This window comes from Felis catus, chromosome B1 (assembly GCF_018350175.1).
Source record: "Felis catus isolate Fca126 chromosome B1, F.catus_Fca126_mat1.0, whole genome shotgun sequence".
NCBI lineage: Eukaryota > Metazoa > Chordata > Mammalia > Carnivora > Felidae > Felis > Felis catus.
Genome location: NC_058371.1, coordinates 121272960 through 121286492, shown reverse-complemented (window position 1 = coordinate 121286492; position 13533 = coordinate 121272960). Strand labels below are relative to the sequence as shown.

Genomic DNA, 13533 nt, shown 5'->3' with positions numbered 1-13533 from the left:
TTTACAACTGTATTTGACTTGGAATAAGAAGAGTCTGACACACTAGAAGCTTGAGAAAGTTGCATCGATGCTAGAAGCCTGAGAAAGTTGCATCAATACCATAGCGTAAGAGTAGGGAAGACACCTTCACTGCAACCATACCATTAAGTGAAAACCATTGGCTAGAAATGAGCAGAATGAATGTGAAGGATTGGGGCTATTTTATAATTACCTTGAAATATTAATGTGAGATTCGTCTTGTATATTTTGTGAGATTAACTTTTGGGAAGAAGGCAACAAATATGAGTATTAATTATATTAGGAATTTAGGGTGTGTTTACAACAGACCGACTTGAAAGAGAGAGTTTATGGAGTTAAATTGTGCAAGGCATGGGATTAAGCAGCGTTATTCCTTTGGAATTATATAATTTGAATTACAGTATTGTTTTTTCTAATGCACATAGCAAAAGCTTCTTGTGTGGTCGCTTTGTCTTCAGAAATAGAATATAAGATAAGGGGCTTTTTGACAAAGTTAGCATTTATTAAAACGTATGCTAAATATATTAGTACCATGGTATGTTAATTTGGTTTTATGTTTAAGAAAAAAACATTTGTAGTCAAATTAACTGGAGCTGCCTAGATTGTAAAAAAGCCAAATGGATGTCTTTTTGATAGGATTACTAAGATTAAAATAAATGTTACTGTGCATTGCAAAACCCTAGGAGGGTAGTCTTTTCTAAAGCAATTGCCCAAGGATCTCCATTTCCAGGGATGTGCTATGGACTAGCACTCCATAGAAATTCTGTAACCATGGCAACATGGGTAGTCTTGGATAAACTTAACCAAAGTAATGTCTTGATTCATTTACGTGACTTCTAGGGGTAATATGAAAGAGCCACTCATGTAAAGACTGTGAGAGGCCTAAATATTTATACCAATGGTCCTATGGAGATGCATCAAAGCAGTGTCAAAGACTGAAGAAAAGGTTTCCTAAGAGTTTGCTCAGATCTTCTGATACTTTCTTTGGAATGAAAAGGAATACCTCAGAATGTAAATAAATTTAGATGTCATGAGAAAAAAAAAAAAAAAAACGTGAAGGGGTGTAGGCCAAACACCTGAGCAATTCAAAGAGAACTCAGACTGTATCTCTTTCAGTGCTTCAGGATGGAGCCAGGCTACAAGGGAATTCCAAAGATTCTGAAGAGAACAAAATGGTGATGGTAGAGGAATGTGTAGGCAAAGTAGGACTAGAGCTTTCAGTGGGAGACAAGAGGAGGAGAGAATTTTATTTTTATGTGAATTTTGTGTTTCCTGTTCTGTGGTTAAGGGTATGTGTGAAGGGCCCCTTGAAAGTGCGCGTTTACCAGTACTTTCCCTCTTGCTAGACCAACCAGGACCTGGGTACAACCCCAGGGAAAGTGGACCAGAGCGTACTACCGAGAGCTCTCTGACACTCAGGCCTTGGCTAAGAGAATGTTTAGACGTCTTCAGATCTATTCATTTTCTAACTCAGTTATCAAGTGAAGTTCATATGGGAATTTGGGGCTGATCCCAGGCCAGGTACAAAGTTTTACTTGTATTGACAGTGGCTCTTTGTTTACATACCCCAGAAATCACGTGGTTTGCAGTGGTTTCGTGACCTCGGAGGGATCCAGTCATTTGGGATTCTTTTTGAGCCCCTGCTCTTCCTTAGAGACTTCATTAATAAGTAGATATTGACTTTCCACTTAAAAAAAGTCTATTTTAATAGTGTTTCCTGGAGCCAGACCAAATATTGGTAGAGGCGTCTCCTTCATTTCTCAGATCTATTGATTTTACACATAAGTGAATAATTGGCAACAGTGTTTATGGGACTCTTAAAAGCTTTTGGGATATTTGAGCTGCCCTTTTGAAAACTATAGCCCACAACAATTACCAATGGGATGACTCCCTGTCAAATGGTGGGAGAAAAAGAGTTGCTTTGTTTTCTGGTTTTAGAATGCATAATTTTTTTTTAAATTTTACTGTGAATGGCATTTAAATAACATAATAATGCCTTGTTTCAGTAATTTTTTTGACCGTACTGCTGAAGCCCTAAGGGCTCAGTGCGGAAGCCTCACAGACTCCCATTAGCAGTAAGAGAGAAAAATGGGTAGAAATCCCACATATACCACCACCACATTGCTTCAAACAAGCAGTTCAACTACTATTCTGTATATTGGCATTTTGGGCTTCCTCATAAAATTTTACATGGAAATATCTCTGCCAGTGAAAAAAAAGCCTTAATTAACAATTGTCTTACTTAGTAATGAGGGTCGTAAAATGGTAACCTTGCCTATCCACACTAAAAGCAAGATGAGGAATTTCAGAGTAGGCAGGAATAACAAGATCCACCATTATTGTGAAATTCAGGTGTTCATGAACCTACACTCTATGCAAGAACATGGCCTTTCACTTGGATGTATTTCCTTTTTTTTTTTTTTTAACACAATTCTAACAATTTTGCTGTGTGTGTTTATATAGGTGTGTGTGCATGTGTATATGTGTGTTTGCCACTTAAAGGAAATAAACATCCATAGCAGGCTGGCAATATCAGCAGGGATAGAACAAGTCTGAGAGCAGGGAAAGAACAAGAACATTTACCAAAACCTTAAGAGAAAAGTTAAAGTTATAGAATTTGGTGACTATGTGCAGAGAGAAAAAAACAAAACAAAACAAAACAAAACAAAACAAAACAAAACAAAAAACCACATAAACCTTACTAATACCTGAGGCACTTACTGTTTAAAAGCCAAGTATCATAACTGAGATTAAAATAATAATACCAATTCATTAAGAAATAATTGGTTATGAATTTTTAATTAAATGGAAAGAAAAACTTGAAACTAAAGTATCAGGTTTCAAATTGCAAATTGTTACTATAATTTTGTGCTTCTTTTGTTAAGTCATTTAACATCTCGGAAACCCAGGTTTTCCATCTTCAAATAACAAAAATTAAATAACAATTTAAAAATAAACTAAAAAATGATAATACATTTCTTAAAAACAAGAGCCAAATGCACTACCAACTATAAAAATGGTACTTTGAAAACAAATTGCAAAGCATTTTCAAGTTATGCTTGTTATACTCTGCCTAATAGAGACAAGGATATCTATAATATACTTTAGGATAGTTTACATATGCTTTATTTTTAAAATTACATTAAATTAAATTTTAAAATTGAATGCTTAAGGGAAGTAATTTCTGATAGGTAGTATACACACTGAAGAGGGGACACCTGCCTGGCTTAGTCGGTAGAGCATGCAACTCTTGGTTTCAGGGTCATGAATTCGAGCCCCACGTTGGGTGTAGAGATTACTAAAAAATTTATTTTTTTAAAGAAAAAAAAAAGAATTTGGGGAGCCCAAGTGGCTCAGTTCGTTAAGCGTCTGACTCTTGATTTTGACTCAGGTCATGATCTCAACGTCATGAAATTGAGCCCTGGGCCAGGCTCCTTACTGGGTGTGGAGCCTGCTTAAGATTCTCTCTTTTTTATCCTCTGCCCCTCCACCACTCATGCATACTCTCTCTCCCTCTTTCTCTCTCTCTCTCCAAAACAAAAAACAAACAAAAAAACAAAAACAAAAAAAAAACCGAAGAGGAAAAATTTCTTTTAAATGTAATAGAAAGAAATTTATAAACATGTAGAAACTTAAGAATAAACTAAATAACCAATGGGCCAAGGAATAAATAACAAAGGATATTAGAAAATACTTTGAGATAAACAAACATGGAGATGCAACCTACCAAAATTTATGGGATGTAGTGAAAGTAGCACTGAGGGAATCTTATGGATGTAAACATCTATTTTATAAAGGAAGAAAGATCTCATATTAATATTCCATTCTACCAACTTAAAAATTTGGTAAAAGAGGATTGAACTAACCCCAAAGCCAATAAAAGGAAAGAAATAATAAGGATTAGAGAGAAGAGAAATAAAATAGATAATAGGAAAGAAATAGAGAAATTAATAAAATAAGAAGTTGGTTCTTTGGGAAGACTGACAGAGTTGACAAAGCCTTAGACTGACAAAGAGAAAAGAGAGAGGACTCAAATTACTAAATCATGAATGAAAGTGAACATATTGCTATTATCCTGACAGAAATAAGAAGAGTTATAAGGCAATGCAATAAGCAATTGTATGCTAACAAATTATATAAATTAAGTGAAATGGGAAAAATCTGATTTCCCAGGAAATAACCAACTATGACCAAAACTGAGTTAAGAAAAGAAAATCTGAATAAACCTGTAATGAAAAAAGAGACTGAGTTAGTAATCAAAAAACTTTCACAAAGAAAAACCCAGGACTAGATGGCTTCACTGGTCAACTCTACCACATGTTTAAACAATAATTACCATCAATTCCTCATAAACTCTTCCAAAAGTTAGTAGAGGAAGGAGCACTTCTTAATTCATCTTATGAGGCTAGTGTTAATTTGATGCCAAAATTATGCAGAGACATCACAAACTTTTCTTTCTTATGAATATAGACACAAAATTTTTTTTTTTAGTTTATTTATTTATTTTTGAGAGAGAGTAAGAGTGTGAGCTAGGGAGGGGCAGAGAGAGAGAGAGAGAGAGAGGATCCCAACCACGCTCCACACTGACAGTGCTCAAACCCATAAACAGTGAGATCATGATCTGAGCTGAAATCAAGAGTCATATGCTTAACCCACAGAGCTACCCAGACACCCCCTAGACACAGAAATTCTTAACAAAATGATAAAAATAAAATCTAGCAGGGGCGCCTGGGTGGCGCAGTCGGTTAAGGGTCCGACTTCAGCCAGGTCACGATCTCGCGGTCCGTGAGTTCGAGCCCCGCGTCAGGCTCTGGGCTGATGGCTCAGAGCCTGGAGCCTGTTTCCGATTCTGTGTCTCCCTCTCTCTCTGCCCCTCCCCCATTCATGCTCTGTCTCTCTCTGTCCCAAAAATAAATAAACGTTGAAAAAAAAATCCAGCAATATATAGAAAGGATTTTATGCCATGGTGAAGTGGAATTTATCTAAGAAATGCAAGGTTGGTTCAACATGTAGAAATCAATGTCATATGGCATCTTAAGAAAATAAGAGATAAAAATCACATGATAATCTCAATATGCCAACAAAAGGCATATGGCAAAATCAAACACCTTTGCACGATAAAAACATTCAACAAACTCGTACTAGAAGTGGGCTTCCTCATCCTGATAAGGGGCATATATGAAAAATGCACTATAACATCATACTTAATGGTGAAAGCATTCCCTATAATTAGGAGCAAAACGAGAACGTTTCCTCTCACTACTTCTATTCAGTGATGTATTGGAGGTTCTGGCCAGGGCAAATTGATAAGAAAATAAAATAAAAAGCATCTAAAAATTAAAAAATAAAAAGCATCTAGATTGAAAAAGGAGAAGTAAAACTATATTTGTAAAATCTTGTGTGTAGAAAATCCAAAAGAATACACACATGCACAATTTAGGACCAAAAAATGGATTAAGCAAGATGGCAAGATACAATATCAGTATATGAAAATACATTGTATTTCTATACAGTAGTAATGAACAATCCAAAAACAAAATTAAGCAAATGATTCCATTTACAATAGCATGAAAATGAATAAAATATTAAGAATAAATTTGACAAAAGAAATGCAAGGCTTCTATGTTGAAAAATACAAACATCATAAAAAAATTAAAGACAGCCTAAAATAAACAGAAAGTTGTCCTGTATTTGTAGATTATAAGATTTAAGATTGTTAAAATGGCAATACTTCGCAACTTGATCTGAAGATTTGATGCCACCCCATCACAATCCCAGCTGACATTTTGCAGAAATTGACTAGTTAATCCTCAGTTTCATATGAAAACTCGAGTGAATCAGAATAGTGAAAATAACGCTGAACAAGAAGGAAAAAGTTGGAGGACTCACATTTTCTGATTTCAAAACTTAATGCAAATGGGAATCAAAAGTGTATGATTCTGGCATAGAAACAGATACAGATTTGAGTCCAGAAAGAAACCTCATACATTTATGGCCAACTGATTTTCATTGAGAGTGCCAAGACAATTCAAATAGGGAAAGAATAGTCCTTTCAACAAAAGGTGTTAGGACAACTGGTTAATTGTGTGCAAAAGAATGAAGCTGGACACCTACCTCACACCATATACAAAATTAAAGACTTAAATGGAAAAGCTAACATTATAAAATTCTTAGAAGAGACGATTGGTATAAATCTTTGTGACCTTGAGTTGAGCAATGGTTTCTTAGATTTGACCTCACTGGTGGAAGGAAACCAGAATATGTCACCTTGAAAGATGCCTCTTTGGCATAAAAATTATTTTAAACTGCAGCCAATTAAGAGGCAGCCAATGCAGAAAAAGGTTTTCTGCTAAGGGCAGGATACATATTTTCCTTTTACTGGAGACAGACTTTTATCAGCCCAGAAAAGGCACTAAGGGAATCTGCAAATAAACCTTACTGGGGTGTCTGGGTGGCTCAGTTGCTTAAGTGTCACTCTTGATTTTGGCTCAGGTCATGATCTCAGGGTGGAGAGATGGAGCCCTGTGTTGCTGGCTGTTCTGGGCATGGTGCTTGCTCTTTCCCTTTCCTTCTCCACCCCGACCCCTGCAAATTGAGCATGCTTGCATGGTGTACACACACACACACACACACTCTCTCTCTCTCTCTCTCTCTCTCTCTCTCAAAAAAAGTCTCAAAAAAAAAAGTCAATCAATTTCCTTCTATATATTTACCCTCCCTTAGTTTTCCACCCTTGGAAGCCTAAACTACTTTCTTTGGTACAATCATTTAGCTGCGAACTTGTTGTTCTTTGTTAAAGATGCTATATAAGCCAAAATTCTAAGCAACTGCTTTGAGTTACTCTTTGTTTGAGGCCTCTCATGTGATGTGTGCTGTCCACATTTATTTTTTATCTTGTTTTTTATCTTGTTAACCTGTCTTCTTGTTAAAGAGTCCCAGCTGAAAACCTAAAATGGGTAGAGGTACAGATTTACCTTCCCTACATGACAGAAAAAAATATAGGTAAATTTTCCTTCCTTAAAATTAAAGATTATAGTGCTTCAGAAGTTACATCAAGAAAATGAAAAGACAACCTGCAGAGTAGGAGAAAATATTTGTAAACTGTCTACCCAATAAGGCTCTAGTCTTTAAAATATATTAAAAAATGCTTACAACTCAAATAAAAAAAACCCAATTTTTAAAAAATAAGGAGGAACTGAATAGACATTTTCCCAAAGAAGATATACAAATGGTTGGCAAGTAGATAAAAAGGTCACTAGTCATTAGCGAAATGTAAATCAAAACCACAATGACATGCACTAGAATAGCTATGATGAGAAAGACCGACAACGAGTATTGATTAGAAAGTGGAGAATTGGTGCCTTCATACATTTCTGGTGCTATTGTCATATTGTAGAGCTCCTCGGGAAATCAGTTCCTCAAAAAGTTAAAACGTAGAGTTACCATGTGACTTGGTAATTTCACTTTAAGATACATACCCCCAAGAGAAATGAAAAGATATGGTCATAAAAACTTGTATAAGAATATTCATAGCAGCATTATTTATAATAGCCAAAAAGTAGAAGCAACTGAAATGTCCATTAACTAATAAATAAAATGTGGTATATCCATACCATAAAATATTATTCACTCACAAAAAAGAATGAACTACAGATAAATGCTATAGCATGGATGAACCTACGAACATTATGCTAAGTGAAAGTCAGACACGAAAGATCGTATACAATAGGACTCCATTTATATGAAATTTCTAAAATAGGCAAAGAGACAGACAGTAGTTTAGTGGTTGCTGGGGAGGGTGGAAGTAGGGGGAAGTGGGAAGTGATTGGTAAGAGATATAGGGTTTCTTTATGGGGTGATAAAAAATGTTCCAGAATTCGATACTGGTGATGGTTGCCGAATCTTGTGAGTATCCTAAAAACCATTGAATTGTACACTTCAAAAGAGTGACTATTATGGTATATGAATTATACTAATGGAAGAAAAGTGATTGAAAATGATGACTACTTACCTTCATCTTTAATTGTTGTAGTTAATGAAGAAAGTGTGGGCAGCAAAGATGAATTTAAGGATACCTTATTTGTTGTTCCTAGTTTGATAAGATAGATGACATTATTATTAATCACAATTTCATCTCACCTGCCAAGGAACAAATAAAAGTCAGTCAAATCTGGAGGTGAACTACAATCCCTCTGCAGAGGTACTGGGTCAGCCTTTGCCTATCTTTAATTTTCTACTTTCTCTCTCCTTTTGTCTGAAATAAGGAATATAAGTGCTGAAAACTGGGATGACCCAGTGAAAGCACACACACACACACACACACACACACACACACATTTTTTCTGTGATAGGCCCCTAAAGCAAATTTTCACTGCAGATAGTTACTTGGGTATCTTTAAATATATATATTAAAAACAAATATTTTAAAATTATTTTTTTTTCCTAAAGAGAAAAATAACCTAGTCAATAGAACTTTCACATCCCACCCAGAATTACATTTCATTTTGCTGATTTAGTTATGACATTGGAACTTCCCAAATTACATAAATCATAAAGGAGTTTGCAAACTATTGTAATTAATTTGTCCGTTTATGAAATATTCACTGAGTTCCCAATCAAATGGGTGCAAGACCCATTTCTAGATTCTTGAAGGCAGTAGTTAACTCTTAGTCATCTCTTTAATCTGAGTAGTATCAAGGTTAATTCCTGGCATATGGTAGACAAGTAGTAAATGTTTCAGATAAGGTGCTACTCATACAGGACATGGGGACCAAAAAAAGACGAAGATCCTCTTTAAGTAGTGAATACGACTTAACAGTTTGACACCTATAACTGTCAACATTCCCTTCTTAAAACACGTTAGGATACCCTTTTGTGATTAGGACATAATGTTCCATTTTTACTATGTGGCATATATAAAATCCCAGAATGCGCACTGTTTTGGTGGGGGAGGGGAGGAAAAATTTGGCTCTGGACAGTTTAACACTTTAAAACCCATCCAGAAGAGAGTTGTCAAGGTTAAGCTGGCTGGAGCTATATATCAGAAAATACTAAGGAATGACAAGGAAGTTAAGACCTTTGGAGGAACACTGTGGACACACGCCTCCAAGCAGGGGGTGAAGGATTTGTCTTCTGCCCCTCTGTCCTCACCACTTATTAGAGGACATTGGTTATTATAGAAATGGAAAGTGGCTGTAACAGGTGGATTCTGTGAACTATAACATGGAGATTGGTGAAGCACTTAAGAGTTTCTCAAAGTCTTCTACACCCAATAGGTGGTTATATTTTAAAAGAAGAAACCAACAAAGGAAATGTTATTCCTCAAAGCTAGGTTTGGGATTTTGCATTGCCCACTCACACAATGCCATCTTAAAATAAAGATGTAATGATATAAATGAAGTGTCCCTTCTAGCCAGGGTGGCGCCTTGGTTTTCAGTTCATCACTACCAGTCTTGGAATCTTGGTACCAATAAGAGGCTGACTTGAATTTTTACAGTCACCTTGTTTCCTGTGTTTCACTGGTATATGTCTCATATATCGCTTGAAAATTCAAGAATGGGGAAGATTACAGGAAATAATTAGGACACATATAACAATAACATGAATATAAACAGAAAAAGTATCAAGTGTGCCTAATTCTTGTGTTTCTGAGGACCTTGCCCCCCCCCCTTTTTTAATAGCTATCCTGACTTCATGTTTGATAGAGGGAAGATGTGTAACAAATTTGAGCTTTGGCCCACACATTCAGCCCAAATCTGTTTGGCTTCAGTTTCAGCCTTGGTCTTTGGAAAACCAAGAGGTAAATGGCTATCCATTTCTGGTGTTCCTGAGCTTGTGTGTGAACAGTGATCTTGTGATCATGCGCGTGATCATTGTAACTAATCAATGTAACTCTATAGCAAAACAGAGCACAATTTATTTTAGATTTATTGTTAGTGTATGAATATCCACTTTCAAATATGAATATGCAATCTACATATAACTTATAATAAAATTCTTCTTATGTGTTAAATGTGTTGAAATTCTGAAGTATAAATGCATCCTTATTATTGTAAAAATCATCAGGGTTTAAAGAAAATGTCTAATTTATAAGCATTTTATATCTTGTGAGTATAAACTAAAAGCAAATGTCAGTTTGACCACCACAAAATTCCATGAAAAGGAAAAAAACAAAAATATTTGTACAAAGATATCCCAGGTAAGTCATTTCCACTTCAAACTCAATAAGGAATGTAAAGACAATGGAGAACAGAAGGAAGAGATGGAGAAAAACATGGTACCCAAACCTTTTTTTGCCCCCAATATTATAAGAAAGCTTAGAAGACTGTCTTTCATACAGTCTGTTCTTTCCAGTTTTATGGTAGTCAGGTTCTAGAGAGGACGTCCATCATAAACGTCACCATAACTGGCACGCTATACGGAAGAGATGGCCAAAATTACCTGGCCCCTCTACTGACCTCAGTTGGAACTGAACATCTATTAAGTATCAGAAATGTGAACTATTAGTGCTGACAAATTAATTCAGCTAATTAAAGAATGTTTGACTCTTAAGTGCTTTAAAAATCAAGCTGAATAACAGTCATGTTTTAAGAATAAAATTTCAGGTTTATTTTTGTATCTTGGAAGTTGATTTTATGATGATGGCATTCAGTGCCGGCCAAATGTTGATTCTAACTTTGGCCACTCGGCCTTTGAGCAAAATGGGCAGTGCACTTGGTACATATCTAGGAAGAGATCAGGTCCCATCTTTCTAACTCGGGAAGCCTCTGAAAGCAAGCCCTCCTCCAAGCAAAGCTCCATTCGTCACCTCTGCCACTGTGGCCATGTCGTTGCAAGAGTGCCTATCTCACTAGCACATATTCCACTTCTCTAATGGCAAAATTTCTGCCATTGTCAAGGGAAAGAAAATTTACGTGCTTTAGATAGATATAAGCACTATTAAATCAGGTACCTTTTGACCTTTAAGCAAGAAAATCTGACTTGGGAGGCCTTAAAAGGAAAAAAAAAAAGCTTCTCTATGTTGCTTTTTTTTTTTTTTTTTGGTAAATACTTTTATCGTGTCTAAAATGCCCATGGTGCCCATGAGGAAAGTAGACTAGAATCATTTTATCATAGATACACTTTTCCAATATTTTTATGGTTGTTGTGGAGGATGAAACAATGTATAAAACTCCCCCAGATTTAAACTCCTCCCAAGCCTGAAGTCAGGAAGCCACATATACTGATACACTACTTAGAATATGAGAATTTGAAACAAGTTTTACATTATCTTTGTATTAATTACATTACCTTTATCAGCATGGGCAATATCCTGTGTGTGTGTGTGTGTGTGTGTGTGTGTGTATACGTATATATATATATACGTGTGTGTGTGTATATATATATATATATATATATATATCTCCATCCAAATATATATATTGGCACACAGTATACGTATATATATATATGTGTGTGTATACGTATATATATATATGTGTGTGTGTGTATATATATATATATATATATATATCTCCATCCAAATATATATATTGGCACACAGCCCAACCAACCCATGTTTTTAATACAAAAGTGGTGATCAAATAAGCCAGACAAACAGGAGCTCCTTTATCTGTCTTCCTTGTCCATGTTCCCTCATTTTCCTATAAGCACAATGGACCATCCTCTGACCGATGTCTCCACTGGTCCCTACTACCATGCTGGACTTTCTGCTTCTTATAACCAAATTAGAGAGTAGATTATAGACATCATAGCCTGCCTTTCTTTCTTTTTCTCTTCTGCGCCAGCACCTTCTCAGCTGATTTCCTGAGAGACTCCACGATGGACTTCATTCCTTCCCTTAATCTCTCTCCTACTGCCATATCCATGGTTACTAGATTTTAACCCTTATAACCCCTCTAAATAGACATTAGATTCAACTGAGGCATTAGCATTATTAATTTGGTGGATTTGATAGTGATATTGTAGTTTTACAATAAAACATCCATAGTTTTTGAGATGGACGTTTAGTGTGTGAAGAAAAATGGCAAAAAGCCTGAATTTCCTTAAAAACACTAGATAATAGCAAAAAACAAATAAACAGGAAGAAAGAAAAAAAGGAAAAGGAAGGAAAGAAAGGAAGATAGAAGGGAACAAGGGAGGGAAGGAGGAGAAAGAAAACTATGAAGCAAATATGATAAGATCTTGATAATTATTGATTCTGGTAGTTGGGCAAATGGGTATTAATTATAGTATTCTTCATTTGTGGTACATCTAGACATTTTTATAATAAAAAGTAATAAAAAGAAAGGCTTCACTGGCCTATTACAATTTGTACAATTGAATATGAATAATTTAAAGGGCATGTGGGAGAACTTTTGAAGAACACAGATTAGAGTTTAATTTTTGTTAACTGAGTAATATACAGCAATCAAAGTGTCCAAAGAAGAGAAATAAAGAGAAAGATATGTACGTGTGTGTATGTGTGTGTGTATCTGATTTCAAGTGCTTTACCAAGTGAATTGTTTCAGACAAGGGGCTTCAGGGTCCCCTACAGGATCCTCCAGTGATGAAGTTATTAGGATAGTCTCCTAAGTATATGAGTAGGTATAGAGTTTCCCTTCCCAGCCTGAAAGGAAAGATGCATTTCTGGGGTCACAAATGACAATTCTGCCTGAATTCCTTCACTGAAACCTTCACCTCTGACCTTTCATGGCCTTTTAACATAGTCGTTGTGTTATTTGGACATTGTTAACCACCACAGGTCACTGAGGAATGGGTTAGGAATCCTCTCACTGGGAAGGCGTGAGTTCCAAGGAGTTCATGTAAAAATTGTAAAACTTCAACCTTTTGAGTCCGCATGCAATGTCAGCACCTACCTTCTCTTTATTGGTACTTTTTAGGGGATGTTATTGATAACAAAAATAACACGCTTTTACCGCATTGGTGCAATTTTATGTCAAGAACTCAGCTGACAACTCACAGAAAGAGTGACAGAAAAAGACAGAGAGAAGCAACAAATACTTACACTTTGTCAAAGTTCTAGAATGCCTCTGCTTAAGCCTCGAGAACATAGGACTGAAACAATTTTTAAAAATAAAATAAAAAATCTATTGTGCAGCAGTTGGCTGCAGGCTTCATGAACCCTAGTTTTTTTGACTGTGTCATTTGGAGTTTCCCTTGGTTGGCAATAAAGGTTGCACCACATTCTGGGGATAAAATCCACTGTGCTTTCCTCTTTGTGCAATGCTTTCTCCTGGTTTGGTAGAGACGTTCTAGAAGAATTGGTTTGGTTTCATCTTAGAATTGCACATGTCAGAAATAGTGGACTATATTCATCATACTCTTTTTCTTTGAGGATCACCATCCCTTTTAAGTCCAGTGAACTAGCCCTCATGTCCTCTACATGTACTTGAATTTGGTCTTGGAATGAAAAATGAAGAGTAAGTAGAGAAGTGAGAAAAAGACGCGAGAAAGAAATTCATTCATCTCCTCATTAGGGTGTGTGATTCAGATCTTCCTCTGACCTTAGCATTC

The 13533-nt window shown here is 35.9% G+C and overlaps 1 protein-coding gene across 2 annotated transcripts in view; it reads right to left on the bottom strand.

Moving 5' to 3' along the window:
- Positions 1-13533, bottom strand: part of EMCN (endomucin) — a 103085-nt gene that overhangs the window by 50857 nt on the left and 38695 nt on the right. For both annotated transcript variants that reach the window (XM_003985140.5, XM_006930944.4), the window contains exon 3: positions 8030-8107. In XM_003985140.5, coding sequence (XP_003985189.3) covers positions 8030-8107 — 78 coding nt within the window. The remainder of the gene's footprint in view (positions 1-8029; positions 8108-13533) is intronic.